Below are 18,972 nucleotides of genomic sequence, written 5' to 3' on the forward strand. Positions count from 1 at the left end.
AACCTGGAGCTCTCGGTCTCCACGGTAACGTGAGGTTAATTAAAAAAGCGCCGTCGATTCCGTACGATGGGATTTTAAAACGAGCTCCGTCTCTTCTTTGAGCTCGTTCCTCCTCCGTTTCATCCCCAACTACTCTTGTATTTAACACCTCCTGTCACACACACACACACACACACACACACACACTTTCCATCCACGGAGACGTGCATCCAAAAACGAGATAAACACTGACCCCCAGTGGAATATTTCTCAAGACGCCAGCCGGGGAGTCTAAAACGAAGCAAGTGTGTGTTGTGTCAAGACTAATCCATTCTTTGTGTGTGTGTGTGTGTGTTTGTGCGTCAGGTCTTTACCCGCTATGGGAAGTGTTACACGTTTAACGCCGGCGGCGACGGCCGGCCGCCGCTCATCACCACGAAGGGAGGGATGGGAAACGGGCTGGAGCTCATGCTGGACATTCAGCAGGACGAGTACCTGCCCGTCTGGGGAGAAACCGGTGAGAGACGCTCGATGAAGAAAGAAAGAAATAAACTCCGGAGTTATTAACAAATTGTGTTTTGTTTTCCATTTTCTAGATGAGACCTCCTTCGAGGCCGGGGTCAAAGTGCAGATCCACAGTCAGGACGAACCCTCTTTCATCGATCAGCTGGGCTTCGGGGTGGCGCCCGGATTCCAGACGTTTGTCTCCTGCCAAGAACAGAGGGTACGGACGGTTTTTCCGGAACCTCGATTTTCATTTTCGGTCTCGGATTGATTTTATTTTCTAAGAACGATTATGACAAAGCGTAAACAGCTGTTGTTGAAAAGAGTGGAGGAGTTCCATAAGCTTGGACAAAGAACGCCTACCAATTAGGATTACAGTATACCCTTGTTTTTCGCGGGGGTTTTGTTCCAAAAAGATAGGCAAAATCCGTGAAGTAGAAACCTTTATTTATTTTTTTTTATAATTATTACACAATTAAATACTCTATTATACATTGAAAAGAAAGAACAAACCATTTTACAGGCTCAATCATTTGTTTCACGAATAAAAGTACTGTACTTTAGAAACGTTTTTTTTCAACAAATAACTTCTGTACTGTACTGTCAAATAATAATTTTAATCATCAATGTGAACATAAGGGTTTCAAATTGCGGAGATTAGCACCGCCCATCACGACCCGAGTAATTGGATTAAACGGGAGAAAATTAAAAATGATTATGAAAAAAATATAGAGTAGAGTCGTCCTTATGTTTTTTTCGTCCTTCTTTATGGAACGGAAGATTCATTAATTCCGTAATGCCGACCTACAGCCGCATAGCTTTTACCTTCCCTTAGCATGTCCAGAAGTTTAACTTTATCTGCGATAAATAGCATCTTCCGCTGCCTTTTGGGCCCTTTTGTCGGTCCAGAGCGTTTTGTCAACATTACGGGTTTTAAAGAAACTCGAAATTGCAAGAGAATTTGCACGTATGTAATGTAAATTTGGCAAGATGTTTTACGTACGTGTACATATGAAACTGCAACGTTATTGACGCGCAGGTAGAGAAGAAGCGGAGTGACTTTTTAGCCAATCAGAATGCAGAACGCAATGCACGATGCTAATCCGTGAAGTAGCGAAACCGTGAAAAATAAACCGCGTTATAGCGAGGGACCGCTGTATATTCAATATACTTTCCCAATACAGAGGAGCCTTGACTTCAACTTGTGAGTTTTCCGAAATCCGAGCCGTCGCTCGCTGGATTTTCCGCTTTCTGATAAACAGCCAAGATCTGAGTTTCGAGCGGGATGAGCGTTTGACACCGACGCGACACTGGGTTGGCCGTCCGTCGCTCGCTAGCCCAGAGAAAATCATGGACATTTACGGGGTTTCGGTGCGGCGGACGACGGGAACGTTAAAGGACGAGGCGTCGGAAGAGTCGCTCAAAGCCGGTCGGGGACGGTTTGATGGTTTTAGAAAAAGGAGCGACTTTCACTTTGTTTGCTAAATTAAGTTTAGCCATAAAGTGTAGCAAAATGTACAGGTTACATTTAGCAACTCATTGTAGCATAAAGTGTGTAACCAGTAAGTTAAGTTAAGAGCACCAAATGGAAAACATTTTGTTATTTATAAAGTGCATTTTTTTTATTTAAACACGCAACAAAAGCAGGGGGTTGGAATGGATTAATAGCATTTCAATTCATTTTAATTGGAAAATTGAATTTGATATACGAGCGGCCGGAGTTAAGAGCTCGGTCACACAACAAACGAAACTTGTAAGTCAAGGTTCTACTATATATCCAAGTCTAATTCTATCATAGCTGCGCGAAATGCAGTAGATTTCACGTAAAGAAGCGCACCAACATGTGTTTGGTCACAAGAGTCACGAGTCCACGAGTCCTGTCCGGAGCCAATCTCATTAATGCCTTTTGGCGCAGTCAAACTCTGCGGCGGCGGTTTCTTGCTTCGGAGGGTGTCTTTTAAGAATCCCAGACAGACCGAAACTGAAAAATCTCAGGGCCAAGATGAAGTGTTTCATTTGGACAAGATAGAAACGTCTGCAGGGAAACCGAAGAAAATAAGATCGTCTACAAAACCGGTCATGCATCACCTATCGCTGCTTCACCAGAGAACGGAAAGTCCCGGTGAAGAACACATGTATAGTTTATCTCCAAATTCCTCGCTTTGTCATTGTGGACTTTCGTCTTTCGACTTATCGGGGAAAAAAAAATTGTCTGACATACCTTAAAAGGTACGACATCTTTCTGTTTAAACTCTGAAAGTGCAATCCTCACTTATCGCCGCTCTTAGTTTACGGCTGGTAAATTAAACACTGCGTAAACCAAAGCGAGTGCTGAATTTAAGCCACAGCGATGGAAAAAATTCCAAACCTCCCAGACGGCAAATACACAAGGGAGCACATTTGGCGTGGAAATAACTCTTCAGGTAAAGCATCTCCGCACAAGTAACTGTGATTGACTGTTATTCTTCCAATAAATAGACTCTACTGCATTGAGTGCAACGGCGGGAACTCAAGTATTGAGAAATAAAAATGGTTTCTGTGCAAAGCATCTAATCAATGTTCATTATTAACAACTGCTGAGCGTCGATGCTCGGTTAATCACGAACCATACGTTCATTAGCCGCGGATTCATTCCTGCAAACACTAGACAGTTATCACATCATTCACTATCGTTGCTCAGTCACCGCACAGGATGTCACCAACTAGAACCCCCTTAAAAAAAGACTTATCGGTTAAACATCAACTCCCGGTGTTTTCTGTACGTGCATTGACATTGAAACAAACGTAGTATCGGGAGACCGATAGGGGAGTTTCCGAATAGAACTGCCGGGGTTTTGGGAGGGTCTAGGTCAGGGGTCGGGAACCTTTTTGACTGCCATACAGTATTTTGAACATAAATTAAATTGAGTATTTCTTGCTTTTAATGCGACCTCTGGTGCTGCATGGTTTTGTTCGAAGTGCCGCTTTATATTTAACCGTTTCATCGATGCAATTTTATCATTGCATATTAGACGTACCGCAGATACTGCTCTCTCCACAAATGGAAATTCCTCTGTCCACGCCGCCTGGAATGCACGGTCATCATCGTCTCTTTTTCCTTCCGCCGTCTTTTTCCGTTACAAGGGTTGAGGCGGATAAACTAGTTGGCTGCCTGATAAATTTAATTTGACCCGGACATGCTCGCAAGCCGTTGGTTCCCGACCCGACCGACGGGTGACCGGTCAAAACTAATTTCTGTTTACATTAAAATGACATAGTATTATGAAGAAATATCACAAGGATTTTAAAATCAGTTCCAAACTGATTTTTTTTTTTTTTTTTTCAACTCAAAATTGTCTAGGAGCCATATGCCGTCACCACAAGAGCCATAGGTTATGGTAGTTAGTTGTGCAAATGGAAGAGTTGATTTGCAGAGACGAGGTCGAAGGGGTTGTTATGCTAATGGAGTTGTTGTTGGTTGGATCAAAAGAGCAACTCTGTGGGTTCACCTGGATTGGAATGTGAAAAGGTAAAGCTAAACAAAGGAGCGATCACATGAACTGAGCCTCATGTGGACGTTACCGGGGGCTGGTTCTGGTGAAGAATCTCTCCTGGTTGTTTGGAGGGTGCAGAAGGTACTGGTCCGTCAGTGCAAATCCGTCTTAGTATTGAACCCAATCGATGTTATACATTTGTGAAAGGTTGAAAAACCCTCTCTGAACAGAGGAGGGGCCTCAGACGCAACTTTTCACAAACGTATAACTCCATGCTGGGACCAACGATACTGAAATAAAGTTGATCTTTAGTTCCAACGAACAACACCCCCATTAGCATAGCATTCACCCTTATACCAATTATATTCGGAAACTCTCCATAGGTCATTAGAACTGAAGACTGCCTCTCGTAATGAGGGTTGAAACGTCTTCAAGTGAAGAAACTCAAAGAGGATTTCGACAAGAATGTTCCTGACCATGTTAGAGCAGATCTATGATCGTTATACCGATGAAAGAACAAAATAAATTATTATTATCATTATTGATTGGATAACAACCACATGATGCTTTGGCTTGCAGCTGATCTACCTCCCTCCGCCATGGGGTGACTGCAAGGTGACGCCCATGGAGTCGGACTTCTACGACACCTACAGCATCACGGCCTGTCGCATCGACTGCGAGACGCGCTACCTGGTGGACAACTGCAACTGTCGCATGGTGCACATGCCTGGTAGGACCGTGCACGTTGTTGCACTTCAAGCGAAGGAACGAACATTTACCTAACGTGTGTGTGTGTGTGTGTTGCTACGGCTGCAGGCGATGCGCCCTACTGCACCCCTGAGCTTTACAAAGAATGCGCAGATCCAGCTCTTGGTGAGACGGAATCTCGGCCTCCGGCCTTGAATTTTTAAAGAACAGATGCACGTCATGCGTTTAAATCAGTCACGGACACGCTGATCTCCGTTCTGCGTTTCTTCTCGCCTACCCGACCAGATTTCCTGGTGCAGAAAGACAACGACTTCTGTGTGTGCGAGACGCCTTGCAACATGACCAGATACAGCAAAGAGCTGTCCTTCGTCAAGATCCCCAGCAAGGCCTCCGCAAAATATCTGGCCAAGAAGTACAACAAGTCTGAGCAGTACATTAAGTAGGTATCAGCTCGTCCTCAAGCTTGGACTTTTGCTTCGGGCAGGAACAGAATGTGACAAAGTACCAAAGTAGGAGTAAAATCCAACGATACCCGATACTAACGAGTAGTTACAAGCTAATATCTGGTTTCAGTGATATTCATGTGAGCTTGTAGGCTCTAATTTTGGGGGAAGGGAACACAGATTTTTAAGAAGTGGGACAGATATGTGAATATTTGCATTTTATTGCCTCAGGCAGCCAGAGTATAACCGTGATGAGGGTTCCCCCGCGGCTTTTTTTGACAGTCCGCTCGACCATTTACCTCAAAATTCACCAAGTTCAGTAAAATTTTTAAGTTTTTATCTCCATCTGTGCACGTTGAGATTACCTCAAGAGCGAAAGTACGAAAATGTGTCGCGACTTTCTCGGCTGTGACAAAAATAAAATATAAAGTACATCTACTATTGCAGGAATAGTTGAAGAGATAGGGAATGTCTGAGCAAGTTGAATTTAAAAAGTAATTTTTTGGACCTCTTTGGCTCTACAGGGAAAATATTCTGGTTCTGGACATCTTTTTCGAGGCTCTCAACTACGAAACCATCGAGCAGAAGAAGGCGTACGAGGTGGCCGGACTCTTAGGTACCACATGTAGCTTTAGGATCCCCTAATTCTTTGTAATATTTTAAAATATTACTAATGGATGATGATTCTGTCTCCCCCCCTGTTTGTCCTTCCAGGTGACATCGGTGGCCAAATGGGACTTTTTATCGGTGCGAGCATTCTCACCATTCTCGAGCTATTTGACTATCTCTACGAGGTGAGATGGAAGATGAAGGACTGGTCTGGTCCAAAAAAAATACGGGTTACTGATCTTGGCACCTGTTGTGCTTTCATTCCCCCCCAGGTAATAAAGTACAAGTTGTGCCGCTGCTCCGATAAGAAGCTAAAGCCGGGTAGCAACGACCAGGGTACAGTTCTGAGCCTGGATGATGTCAAGTGTCACGTCAGTAACTTTCACTAGGGCGGGAAATGCTTCCCCTTCTAGCCGTTTGCTCGCTAGGCTACGTGAGACGACTTGAGCGAAAGGACCAAAGTGTCTGAACTGTGCCTGAACAGAGGCTCGGAGCGATGGGGCGAACATGTGGCTAAGACCGAGGGATCGCCGATCACTCAGCAGGACAGCGAGAGCCAGTGATCAATATGTCTTGATGACTGGAAGAAGAAAAAAAAATGGAAAAACGTTGGAGTAACTGCATGGCCATCTGTAAACAGCTTTTACGGACATTTGGTCGAAATGGAGCCAATGGTTCGGGCAACTTTTATTATAATTATTATTATGATTATTATTATTATTATTATTATTGTTCGTTTTGGTGTTTGAATTTTGTGACTGGTTTCGCAGCATCGCATCGCAACCATCCGTTCCCCGTTCAACCCTGTCGTCTGTTTGTTTTGGCTTTATCAAGTCCTACCTCATGTTGCAGGGTGGCCCGAGCAAAGGCGACTAAAACCTTGCCATTTTTCAGTCCCTGAAATGAGCGGGTCGGGCACAGAAACATCGGCGATAGCATTTTCTAAGCCAAGAACTATAAGATGCCAAGAAAATATGTAAACGGTAACATTCACAACAGGTTTCTATAACAGCTTGATTTCAGGCAAAACGGACTGAATAATGGTAATTCACAAGTTTAATGCTACAATCAAGGACGAGCAGCTGAATATTATTCCATTCGGCATCCATCCTGGGAAAATAGGCCTATTAGATAGGAAACAAAAACAATTCTGAATTCGTGCCCTCCAAACTAAAGTGTGATCTGACGGCTCGTAAGTACCATCGCAAAGAAAGCCTTACATTGCGAGGCGGAGGAATAAATCAGCTCGAGGCAAATAATCCCGACCAGTCGGACAGCTTCGGCAAAAACACGGGAAACGTGATAGGATCACCGAGACGGTCTTGCGATATTGCAAAGGTGTGTTTAAAAAGCGATCGGGTTTTCTTTTGGATATTAGCCTTCATTCGCGAACTGATTAATGATGTTAGAGCTGTGGGAGTTTTTAAAAAAAATGCATTTGGATCAAACAGAGACAAGCGGAAGGAAAGAAAACAATTTAATGAGAACAAAGAGAAAATGATCTCATGCTGATGATTAAAAAAGCCGGGAGAAATCAGTCCGACTAAGAGGGTATGTTATCTTTCAGCGATAAAACGCCACATGTCGTGGCTCAGAATCAAAAAGCTAATAAGCTACTGCTTTTATGCAAACTCTGTGATACCAGAACAAGTACTGGAGGTTATGATTTCAACTTTTGTTGTTTTTTTTTTTTTAATTGGATTCAAAGAAGTCAACGACGGCGCATGTTTGACATGGAATTTACAAATAGAAAACGGACTTTCCCAACATCAGTTCACCAAATGTAACACCCGACAGGTTTTCGCTCCAACCAAGGAGTAATCAGTACTTATACATAACTGCGTAAGTAGTTGGTAGGGCCACATATTGGCCTATTATGTACGTTAATTATTAGTATCGGATGATCTGGACGTGTACACAGGAGGGGTAGTGAAGATCTGGGTAGAAGGATGTTGAGGTTGGAACTACCGGGTCTAGAGGAAGACCAGAGAGTTTTACCAATGGAGGACAGGAAGTGAGTCGCTTTAGCGGAGGAGAGGGCTAGATGCAGGCAGGTGATTGGCTGTGGCGACCTCCGAAGGGCACGGCCCAAAGGAGAAGAGACGGTTTCTATTAATTATTCTCAACGTTTAGTCGAACAAACCAAAATCCACCCGCTTTGAAACATACCGGTGTTAACACCTGCTCGACCCGGAATCCTGACCTCATTTCTTGACATCATAGAAACGGCTCTGCAAAAAAATGTAATCATTTTAATCACGGTTATATTTCGATAATGTTTAAAGTATATCGTGAATAAATTGTTGATAGGTCTTTGACTACATTTTGCTGAAAGAACTTCAGTGCTTAGTGTGTCATCTGCAAAGAATATCATCTTATGCATCGGTATTGTGCTTTTTTTTTTTTTTTTCTCCAAGACGACGACAGCGGACGACATCAGCATCAGCTATAAAAAAATCTGTACAAAATAGCATAAGTCTGTCGTCGTTCATTATGGTATGACGCAAATATTTAGCAAAGTTTGAACGTCTGACCTGGGATGCTGCCGTGGTGCAACATGGTGTGTAATCTGCCCTCGAAGAGATTAAGCAAACTGAAGCCTACTAACATTCTGCAACCCGTCTTCTTCCCGTTAACAGTCGGTAGGGGCCGCTCACATTGGTGGCTGGTTTAAAAAAAAAAAAAAGAAAATCACGTTGAATGTGTTTTCCATCTTCTAGGGCTCAAAATGCATGTAGCGCTGAACAGCGGCCATCTTCAATGTACATGGATGAACAGTTACTCTGCAGAACGTGTCATGATCTGTCTGTGTAAATGGTTGTACAGTTTACAGTTTATTTGTATTTACGTGTTTATGAAGTTGTGCGACATCAGTGCCACTCTGGTACATGACGGGAAATTGGGAACCACAACGAACCCTTTTAAGAAAGGCTGTAATTGGTTTAAAAAAAAAAACTTAGCTCTGGCAGTACATGTTTGACAGTTTGTCTCATATGCTGACTATGTTTACATGTCACTAGTGACCTTAAACTACTTTGACGTAAATAATTACTGTACTCGGGTCTCCTGGAGTTCAATGTTATTCTCCACAGGAAATGGAAATTGTACAGCGTGTACCGTAATAATCAAGCACAATTGGACATTTAGACAAATGTAGTGACATTTAGAGATGACTATGGATAATAATCTTATGTATAAGCATATTTTGAATTGTCTACTGTTGTAATTTAGCCTCATGTCATTTTACTTTGTGTCTGAACGTTTTTTTGTACATACAGTATGAGCATCGGTTCATGTGACTGAAATTTGGTTTATATCTCAAAAGTGATATACCTGATTATTTATCAAAGGCCATGTTCATATGAGGCAATTACTTTATACATTGATATTGCTATAATCACAGCTGCTTAAACTGTGCGTATTCAGTAAATGAACAGCTGGCTTGTTGTTTTGCAGTGTGCGCTGCATGAGGTGAACTCGGCAATGTCGTGCTTTCAGGTACATGAATCTGACGGGATGATTCTTATATTCTGGTGACGTATAGCTAAATTATTGACCTGAGTTAGTTGTTATATTAAAGATCAAATGCTAACTTTCTCTTCTTTTACCCATTGCTAGCTGTTCTGTGTCGTTATTTATCAAAAACGTTTCAAGCCTGAGCTGAATTCTTTCAGTCGTTCTAGAGGTTTCTTACTTTCCCGATCGCATGACGTTCTTTCGAATCCAATGTTTGAATGACATGCCACAAAAAAACTAGCGACCGATTTCTTTATGTCCACCAAAGTTTTGGTTCATCCAGAGATCCTAAACAAATCGACCAACAATGTTAGCCATGGTGGCCCGGCAGTAAACCTCTACCTGAATGAAAGAACAATGAATGAATGAATGAATGAATGAATGTTCGCCGCTCTGGGTGTACAGCAAATATTAGCATGCTAAGATTACAAGATTTTTATTGGCATGTTCGTTGTAAGTATAAGGTGATTCAGACAATGCTATGAAATTCTTCCTTTGTACACTCCCCACATACCACGATAACGTCGCGATAGCACGCGACAACGCACAACGGTATATGAGACGGTTTGCAGAGACGTACATAAAAACAGTAACTATATTCATGCATGGTAATAATTTAGGTAAATAATAAATACCACCCACAGTGTCTTATGGTCACACATGTGAAGCTATCGTTGACAAGACAAATAAACACAAAAAAAAAAATCACGTCATGTAAAAAACACGTCAGCCACGGTGGGCGCCGTAATATCTAACTTGACAGTGCAAACATTGCAAAATAATATATCGGTCTTATGACTAGGCATGCTCATCAACCAGGAGCCGAAAAACCGCACTTGCTTCCTCAGCTGAAAGTTATGTGTGCTGCCATGGCAACCAAACCATGAACTACTTGTCTCGATAAGAAAATTAGAATTTGTGGGCATGATCACTTTATGGCCGGTAATCGCCACGCAATAATTAACCGCGCAGCTGTAAGGTTTCATAAAGCGCGGGTGCACTGGTCGTATATCATATCAGCTAATATTTACTAGCTTGACATCCGCCAACCTGTTGGCAAATAGGCCGGCGTTCCCCGACTACAGCAGATCAGGAGCCGAGGGGTTTTAGTTTGTTTTTTTCGCTAAGCATCCAGTGTAGTCCGTGTTCAGTCTGCCTCATCGCGGTTTTAGAATCAGAATGAGAAAAACTTTATGTGTCCAAGAGAGGCAACTGGGGGCCACGTGGGGTAGCAGAATCAAATAAAAAAAAAATTATAATAATAAATTACAAAAAATAAAAAATAAATATAAAAATATGATAAAAAATCTAAATATAAAAATAAATTACTGTACAAAAAATATATATATATATTTTTTTATATAAATAACAGTCCAAAAATTGTGCAAATTGTAGGTACGCTCTGCATTTATATAATAAATATATCATGAACGGGGATTGGGGGGCTGGCATGTTTATGAGGGGTTTGCAGGCTTGCTGGGAATTGAGTATTTGTACAGCTCTGGGGACGAAGGTTGCCCTTCTCTGGGTTTTGTAGGTGGGGCAGCGGCGTCCGACACCAGAGGGGAGCCACTCGAAGGCCAGATGTAAGATGTGGGACTGATCTGCAAGGATCTTTTTGGCTGTTTTTATTATTTGAATGTCATTCAAGTGGGAGAGAGGTCTGAGGGGTTGGCCAATTTTTTTTTTTCATTTGATTTTGTTTTGCTTACCATTTAACCTCGTTCTGAACCTGATGACAACACGGCATTAGAATGCAGTGACAAGGATGTTAGTAGAAACACTGATATAGGAAAATGATAGCAGATAATTTACTGACATTGGTTGATGAGAGGACCATAGTCTGAGGAGTTTGAGGCCACCTCGTCTTCCAAGTGGTTAATCTTTGATCGACATGAAGACGGGTTAATCTGGAGCACTTCTCAAGTTCTTTTGTGTGTGTGTGTGTGTGTGTGTGTGACTGTGCTTATAATTAAGATTTATTTGCTTCAATGGCACAAAGGGGGAAACCAAAACTCAACTGATCATAAGCTGCTTCCCAATCAACCACCGACACAATTCCAGATGGTGTCCCCGGTGTCAGAAATAATTGTTGATTGTGATTTGTTAAATTAAGAAAAAGACAACAGCTAGCTTCCCCCTCCTGACATTAATCTTGGCACTCGTCTTTCACAGCATAAAGAGCACTGTGGACTGGAAAAAAAAATAGAGAAGCTCATTCACATGAGAATGTCATGGCTACTATGAACAGGACAGAGAAAATTCGGTGAAGTAAGCTGTATTCAGACAAGACTGCTGAATCTGTGGTTTATAGTTCCTCCACGTCCTTCGCCTGTTGCTCCAGTTCTTATACAAGGTCCCCTATTGTCGCAGCCCTCCGGGACCAATTCACGTCTCGCGCCGAGCTATCCGCGCTTCCCCTTGTGACTTTTAATGTGTGTTCTGCAAAGTTAGCACTCAAGATTGCGAGCATCCACTTTATCCATTGTTTGATTTACGCGTTGTTAAACGAAAAGAAATATCTTCCGAGAAATAGGATGAATCAGAATGAAAAAGCTGCATGTATGTTACATGTTAATGGCTTTCTGTACAAACAGCTTTTTTGTGAACAATGGCTGAGGAAGGGCTTTAAACAGATTTATATATCAGAGACGAAGCTACCACACTTTGCAATTTCACTTCCCACTTTTTATCATATTGTCCTAACAAAGGGTTCTTCCAATTATGAAGCCAAGTGCTAACTTCGTGGTAGTTTATTTTCTCTCCGGCTTGGACAATAAATGTCCTTTGAAAGGGAACGGCGTGCTGTTTCCACGTTCTTTTGGAAACCACAAAGCTCCCAGCAGCAGGGGGGGACAGGCTGTGTCGTATTGACCCTCATCCCAGGGAAACTTCAAGGATGTGAATGGAGAGAAAGCCCCCATATTGAGCGGTGAGTGCGCACTGTGAAAAGGGTGTGGTGTAATTCCTGAGGAAAAGGCAAAATCTTTCACGATCAAGGCGTTCGCAACAAGAAAGTAGGAAAGCACAGAGACTACATAAAAAGAAAAAGAAAATCACTGCACAGTTATGTAGCTTTAATTCACATACCATAAGTTTCATAGAGCTGGCTGGATAATAATCCAATTCATATCCCTTATGCATTGCACTGAATGTGAGAGATTGTGATTCTTGCAGATTTAACTTTATATACAGTCTTATCAAGACGGATGCATTATAAGGTAACTCCTCATGGATTGCAATGAAGGTGGCGCAGAATAGTGTGATGAAATGAACGGAAACAAGAGCTTTCACCTAAAACGACACCGATTTCCATAAAAGTCAATGACAGGCATCACAGAAAAAAGAAAAATATGTGTGTGTGTATATATATATACGCATACATATATAGTTTTTGGAAAGGAGTATGCTAACTGGTAAGTAGTATCAGCTGTTTTGGGGAGTTTTGCATGGAACTTCCATTGTTTCTTATGTGTCGAGGCAGTTTGAGTGAAGTGTAAACACAAAATAAAGTCATTAAAAGTGATTGGAATTGTAAATAAAGGGACTAAAGTGACTTCACCGTGGAGTGAGAGCGGATTTGAGCGAACTGGGACTTTTGCCCCACTTACTTTGAGCCCACTAACCTCTTATCGGGAGCGGGATGAATGAGTGGCCGGTCTTGGCTGCGGCTTCAATGGGCGGGCCGGTGTCTCCCCCTCCGCCGGGCCAATAAAACCTGGGATCTGCCAGACATTTAGTCGCACCGACCGTTGCATAACCACACGGCAGGTTCACCCGCTCGGCTCCCTGTCCGTTTTCTTTTTTTCCCCAACCATGGCAGCTGCGAAGAAAGTGTGCATCGTCGGCTCCGGAAACTGGCAAGTGCGGCGACTTTAGCGTTCAAAATGTCTGCGCGTCGGTAAACGCGGCTAACGCTCACCTTTGCTAGCTCACCTAGCATCACTTGGCAAACAGCTAGCTTAAAAGTCGCGTTTTTCCCCACTTCGTACCGGGGGAGTTTGGACTTTTAAGGCCGACTTGGGATTTATTTCTACCGAATTAAGGTGTTTTCGTCGACTGTCACTCGAGTTTTGCTCGGAATAAGCCCGTTGGTTGAGCGAACTGGTGCGGAGCCAGCCATCATTCCCCCCAAGTCAGGTTACAGTTTTTGGGGCTGCGCCATTAATCGGAGGTTTACGGTAATCGGCGGATCCCGTTTGGTTTATCAATTTTTATTTAATTTTAGATATCTAATTTTATATTTTGAGCTTATTTCGCAAAAGATTGAAAACAAAGTAAAAAAAAAAGTATTATAAACTTCACTATTTGATTTCACATAATCAATTGACGAGTGCCACGTGATGTCAAAATAAAACTTGACAAAAATGTAGTTACTTCTAATGTTAATTATGGCAAATGTTATTGTGAAATTATCAAATATATCATTTTGAATTAAAAATTTTAGCTGACCCCCCCCATCAAGAATTGCTATCCTGAGTAACTGCAATATTTTTCCATACCTCATGAATAACTGCCTGTCTGGGGACTGATTTATGATATTGATCAATAATGATTCATTTTTATTTGTAAAACGCGTTCAAGTCAGTGTAGGCGATGGAAATTTGTACGATCCAAATATTTTTTATGATAAAAAGAAATTGCAATGGGTAACTCTAACAGCGAGCTTATTAAATATCATTTAAAGTAATAAATGTTTTAACCCAGAAGTGATTAAAACCCATTGCAGGGCTCAAGAACTGGGCCCTATTTAACCAGTGTCTCTTAATCATCTCAAACGGCAAAATAACTTTGTTCACGAGAGGATCCCGAGAGCTTCTCACACTAAATCCACGCCGACCGCTTGCTCGCTCTCACTGGTGGAAACCCAACTCTCACCTGTAACCATTAACAACACAGGGGCTCCGCTATTGCCAAGATCGTGGGCGCCAACGTCGCACACAACCCCAAATTTGACCGCACGGTCAAAATGTGGGTTTTTGAGGAGATGGTGAACGGGCGCAAACTGACCGAGATCATCAACACCGACCACGAAAACGTGAAGTACCTCCCCGGGCACAAGCTACCAGCCAACGTGGTGAGAAACGCCGTCGGACAGCAGTTTGAAATGGTTGCTTGATTGTTTCTTGGCTTTTCACATGCATGGCTTCAACCCCGTTTTAGGAGTTTTCTCCAGTACATTGTTTACAAGCGTAATATCTGCTCGCATGGCGCCTCATCTTATAAACCCTCCATAGCAAAGTGTCTTTCTAAGAGGATGGGAAATCTGCTGTGAAATCCACTTCCTCTCAGGTTGTTACACGGCCTCCGTGGTCGATTGCATCAGTCTTTGATGCATTTATTTTTTTCATCTCCTCTGCCCTCTGTCGGCACAGCTGGCGGTTCCGGACCTGGCGGAGGCGGCGGCAGACGCGGACATATTTGTGTTCGTGATCCCGCACCAGTTTGTCAGGAAGGCGTGCGACACCATAAAGGGGAAGATAAAAAGTGACGCATTTGGGATCTCTCTGATCAAGGTATTTTTGCTCCGTATTTGGGTTGGGAAATCTAATGAAGTTACTTTTTCTGCCCAGGTCAGGCAAATAACACCTCATCAAACAATTTGAAAAAAGCAGTTTGTTTCTTCATGTTCTTGAAATTTAAAATGAAAATAAAAATGGTTTAACTTTTAATTTTTGTCACTGATGGCAGAAAAGATGCTAACCAGTGTCGTGGCCAAAGACACTCCCACACACAGACAGGAATTCAACTGTTAATCAAATTGAAGGGTGGCTACTCTTCGAGGCACTCGCTGCAGGATTTTCTTTTTTTTAATCAATTAGTCCCCTTTTTATTCAATGATCATGTCAGCTTTCAGCTCGAGATGTGTGATACGGTAGTTTTTTTTGTGTTGTTTGACAAAAGCGACCCTGTGGTCAGAGGAAAGGGGGAGCTTTCCACGTTGTCACTGGACGACCTGTTGATATATAAACCTCGGCAGGAACCCCAGGCACACACGGGGAGTACTTGGGAGTTTCCGCACATTCCTATCAGAATCCAACCTCAGACCAACTTAGCCGTGACGCACAAGCGCTAACTGCCGTGCTACCTTTATGACGGGTTTTTGAGATCGTTTTTTTCCCTCCCGCAGGGTGTTGACGAGGGCCCAGACGGCCTGAAACTCATTTCCGACGTGATCCAGGAGAAGCTCGGTATCACCATGAGCGTCCTCATGGGAGCCAACATCGCCAACGAGGTCGCTGACGGAAAGTTCTGCGAGACCACCATCGGTTAGTTAACAAAAAGGTTGTTCTAAAAAAAAAAAAAAAAAAACAGCACAAGCTTGAACTCAAGTCCCCAAAAAAAAAACTTCCAGAAGTTTCAGTCATAAAAAGGAAAGAGAGTTTTCCTGCTGGTGTAATTTTTAATTAAACAGTCTCTGTAGGGGTGAAAGTTTAATCAGCTTTTTTTTTTTTTTTTATATACAGAGGCTTAAATAACAGAGCGGCCTAGTTCATGTTTAATTTCCACATGGCTTCATTGAGAGGCACACACTCAAACTTAACGTGTCAAGATGGTGTGTGTTTTTGTGTGTTTACCATTAAGATGACTGAAATGTCTCATTGCCACATGGGGTTGGTTTCCAGGTTCTTGTTTTTTTTCCTGTTTCCAGGGTGTAAGAACAAGAACCACGGGGCTCTCCTGAAGGAGCTGATGCAGACCAGTAACTTCCGGGTCACGGTGGTGGAGGAGTGTGACGTGGTGGAAATCTGTGGAGCCTTGAAGGTGAGCTTTCGGTGTAGTAAAAAATATGCCATTAGATATTACAATAAAAAGTGTGTGTTCCTCATGGATTCTATACACCGCACAGGCAAGCGAGTGCAGACAAAAGATGTGTTGTTTTCAAGCCCTCCATGAGCAATGAGTGCTGCAAAAACTGGAGTCCAGTTTCTGAAGTAGTTTACACAGCTTAGTGTAAATCCTCCTCTGGGTTTTAAGCTAATAAGGGCTGAGATAACATTAGAAATATGAAGCGGTAATGGAGGCTTTGTCCACAGAAACCTGGTCTTTTCCTTTGGGCTGCTCTCAGTGGGGGTCACGACAGCCAATCATCTGCCTCTATCGAACCGCTGTCTCTAATCAACTAACTTCCTCCTCCGTGAATCTTCTCTGGCGTTCCTGCCTGGCCGTTCCTCCTCCTCCTCAGATCTTTACCATCCCTCCCCTGCTCATGTCCAGACCATCTCCAAAATAAATCATAATCCCTCCCAAAAGAGAACGCCCATATCCTCATCTCTGCTGCCTTTCTTTTTCACTAAACCAGACAACATGGCTGCTTTCACCACCATCCTGTTTTCCTTCTACCTCTCAGAACATCGTCGCGGTCGGCGCCGGTTTCTGCGACGGCTTGGGGTTCGGAGACAACACTAAAGCAGCAGTTATCCGGCTGGGCCTGATGGAGATGATTGCATTTGCGCGAATCTTCTGCACCAGCGGCCCAGTGTCCTCTGCAACTTTCTTGGAGAGCTGCGGCGTCGCCGACCTCATCACAACCTGCTACGGCGGACGCAACCGCAAGGTGGCAGAAGCTTTCGTGAAGACCGGGAAGGTAAGATTACTTGCTTTTTGAAAGTTTACATCTTAATACAAATATTGATGTGTTGACGTGTTTCATTGTGTTTCTCGGTCAGTCCATCGAGGAACTGGAGAAAGAGATGCTTAATGGTCAGAAACTGCAGGGACCGGCAACAGCGGCGGAGGTCCATCTCATTCTCCAGCACCGAAACCTAACTGACAAGTAAGTCAGACATCGACGAGCATTATTTTACACTCACGTCATGGGCTATTTTTAAAAGTACCCTAGATACAATTGTATTATGTAAGAAATTAGCCTGATAGTCCATGACAGTGATTCCATATTCAATTATTCATTGAACAACATGCTAGGAATTGTAATTTTCTAATATAAAACTGGCAACCAATTTCAGAGTATAGAACAACACAGTGGACTTACAAGTGCATCAACTTAAGTTTAGCCCCAAAATGTAGCAAAGTGTGCGGGTTACATTTAGCAGCACATTGTAGCTTTAAGTGTGTAGCCGGTAAGTTAAGTGACGGAGCACCAGACAAAAACCTCTCCTAACATCCTCGTGTGATCATCTCTGCCGCCAGCATCTTGTCCAATCTTCAAGGTATATTCATCAAATAAAACCACTTTATTTCTTTACATTCTCTTTCATGTATTTTTTTTTCATATAATATTTAATTATGAAGTAAATTTTTCTTGTAAGCACAAATCAGGGGGATGCAATGGATTAATAGTGTTTATTCAATTCAATGGGGAAATTTATTAATTGGGTATTTCTGTACTTTCATTTTTATGTAATTAAGGAAGAATGTCATTTGATGGGCTTTTTTTTTTTTCATATCTGGAGGGTTTATTCTACATGAATGACAGGGAGGCATAACAAGAATATCTTGTTACTTTTATGCACTTCATAACCGAATGAAAAGTCAGTACTCATCACAAACGGCTCATCTCTGCAGGTTCCCACTGTTCAACGCTGTGTATCAGATCTGCTATGAGGGCAGTCCTGTCACAGAGTTCATCGGCTGCTTGCAGAACCACCCGGAGCACTTGTGAGGAACCAAAAACCGGAGGAGTGCCTTTTGAACGGAGAACATTAGCACATTTCATCAACGTCTGTCAGAAAGATGAGACGACGGATCACTCCGCGGCCGTCGCACAATGAGGCGGTCGCAGACACCAGAGGAGCCCGTGTTCGCTCGGGAGGCGTTGCGTAACATGTTTCCAACACCAATTCACCCACTTTTGTCCTTAATATTTGGTTTTAAAACGTGCTACCGTTTTAATTTTATCAAAACTTGAAAGATAATCGTACCGATCTAATACATTTTTGTTGTCTGGAGTCTCGTGAAATGCATGCGTGATGTCACTTTATAGAAAGCAGTTGAAATGCAAAAGAAAAAAAGACTGAAGTTATTCCAATTAATTTTAATTCCTTTTTTTAAATGACCATTTGAGTGTTTGTATTACTGTTAATGTGGACTCTTTCATCCAGACTTTGGACAATCTTGAGTTCAGAGGATGTTATGCCCATCCATGATTTCACTTAATTATGGCAGGGACGCCTCATTTTATGTCCACGCATCCTTCAAGTGTCTTACAAAATACCCATATTTTATGTCTTGTACTGTAAACACAATGTCAAATCGCACAGCAGTTGTTGAATGCAAGTGCCTTAGAATGCTTGTTGCTATGTCATAGCCATTGTCTGTTTATTTTTGTCATACCAAAGACGTAACTAGTGCTCCTAAAAGTCCGTCCAGTTGTTTCTGAAATTCAGCCTGACGACTACTGCGTGTCGGAAGTTATGTCGGAATAAATTGTGCTCAAAAAGTGTTTTGTTTTTTTCCTTCCTACAAAAGACAGTGATGTATATTCACACCAAGCCTCAGATCAAATCCCAACAGGAACGAGCTTGAGGAAAAACCTCACTTCCAATTCATGAAGCAAACTGTGGTGCGTCCACACTATTTCACACTTCTTTCCGTCTACTGCCAAAGGCCAAACGGTCAATCGCGTGGCCAGGATTGCAGAACACTGCGCGGGGGTTTTGTTGCTCAACAGGAAGCGTTTGTCCATTTAAGGCCAAGCGTGACTTGACAAATATTAAGAGTTTAAGGTTACATTAAGGGCGGAGGCCACGCCCAGCCAGTTCGGGCAACCATTAAAAGGT

The 18,972-nt window shown here is 42.6% G+C and overlaps 2 protein-coding genes across 3 annotated transcripts in view; both read left to right on the plus strand.

Moving 5' to 3' along the window:
• LOC147226882 (acid-sensing ion channel 1-like) overlaps positions 1-6,265 on the plus strand; it is a 54,606-nt gene extending 48,341 nt beyond the window's left edge. The window contains exons 3-10 of the mRNA XM_086160026.1: positions 346-496; positions 576-703; positions 4,536-4,686; positions 4,773-4,829; positions 4,950-5,103; positions 5,632-5,723; positions 5,822-5,901; positions 5,989-6,265. Of these exons, the coding sequence (XP_086016152.1) occupies positions 346-496; positions 576-703; positions 4,536-4,686; positions 4,773-4,829; positions 4,950-5,103; positions 5,632-5,723; positions 5,822-5,901; positions 5,989-6,105 (930 nt within the window). The 3' untranslated portion in view covers positions 6,106-6,265. The remainder of the gene's footprint in view (positions 1-345; positions 497-575; positions 704-4,535; positions 4,687-4,772; positions 4,830-4,949; positions 5,104-5,631; positions 5,724-5,821; positions 5,902-5,988) is intronic.
• Positions 6,266-12,940: 6,675 nt separating this feature from the next.
• On the plus strand, positions 12,941-18,632 carry LOC147226883 (glycerol-3-phosphate dehydrogenase [NAD(+)], cytoplasmic). Of its 2 annotated transcripts, none has more exons than XM_086160027.1 (8): positions 12,941-13,092; positions 14,132-14,309; positions 14,608-14,748; positions 15,363-15,501; positions 15,885-15,997; positions 16,584-16,820; positions 16,903-17,009; positions 17,759-18,632. In XM_086160027.1, exons 1-8 carry the CDS (start codon positions 13,049-13,051, stop codon positions 17,853-17,855), a joined length of 1,056 nt encoding a protein of 351 aa, XP_086016153.1. In that variant the 5' UTR covers positions 12,941-13,048; the 3' UTR covers positions 17,856-18,632. The 2 variants fall into 2 exon arrangements, with proteins under 2 accessions (XP_086016153.1, XP_086016154.1); XM_086160028.1 differs by having other exon boundaries at positions 12,972-13,096.
• Positions 18,633-18,972: the final 340 nt, after the last annotated feature.

This window comes from Fistularia commersonii, chromosome 14 (genome assembly GCF_037954325.1).
Source record: "Fistularia commersonii isolate RoL2024-O1a breed Wild chromosome 14, RoL_Fcom_v1.0, whole genome shotgun sequence".
In the NCBI taxonomy this organism is placed as follows: Eukaryota; Metazoa; Chordata; class Actinopteri; order Syngnathiformes; family Fistulariidae; genus Fistularia; species Fistularia commersonii.

Coding starts and splice junctions, on each gene's coding strand:
- LOC147226883 (XM_086160027.1), top strand. CDS start 13,049: ATGGCAGCTGCGAAGAAAGTGTGCATCGTCGGCTCCGGAAACTG. Junction 14,310..14,607: donor ACAAGCTACCAGCCAACGTG/GTGAGAAACGCC, acceptor CTGTCGGCACAG/CTGGCGGTTCCGGACCTGGC. Junction 17,010..17,758: donor CACCGAAACCTAACTGACAA/GTAAGTCAGACA, acceptor TCATCTCTGCAG/GTTCCCACTGTTCAACGCTG.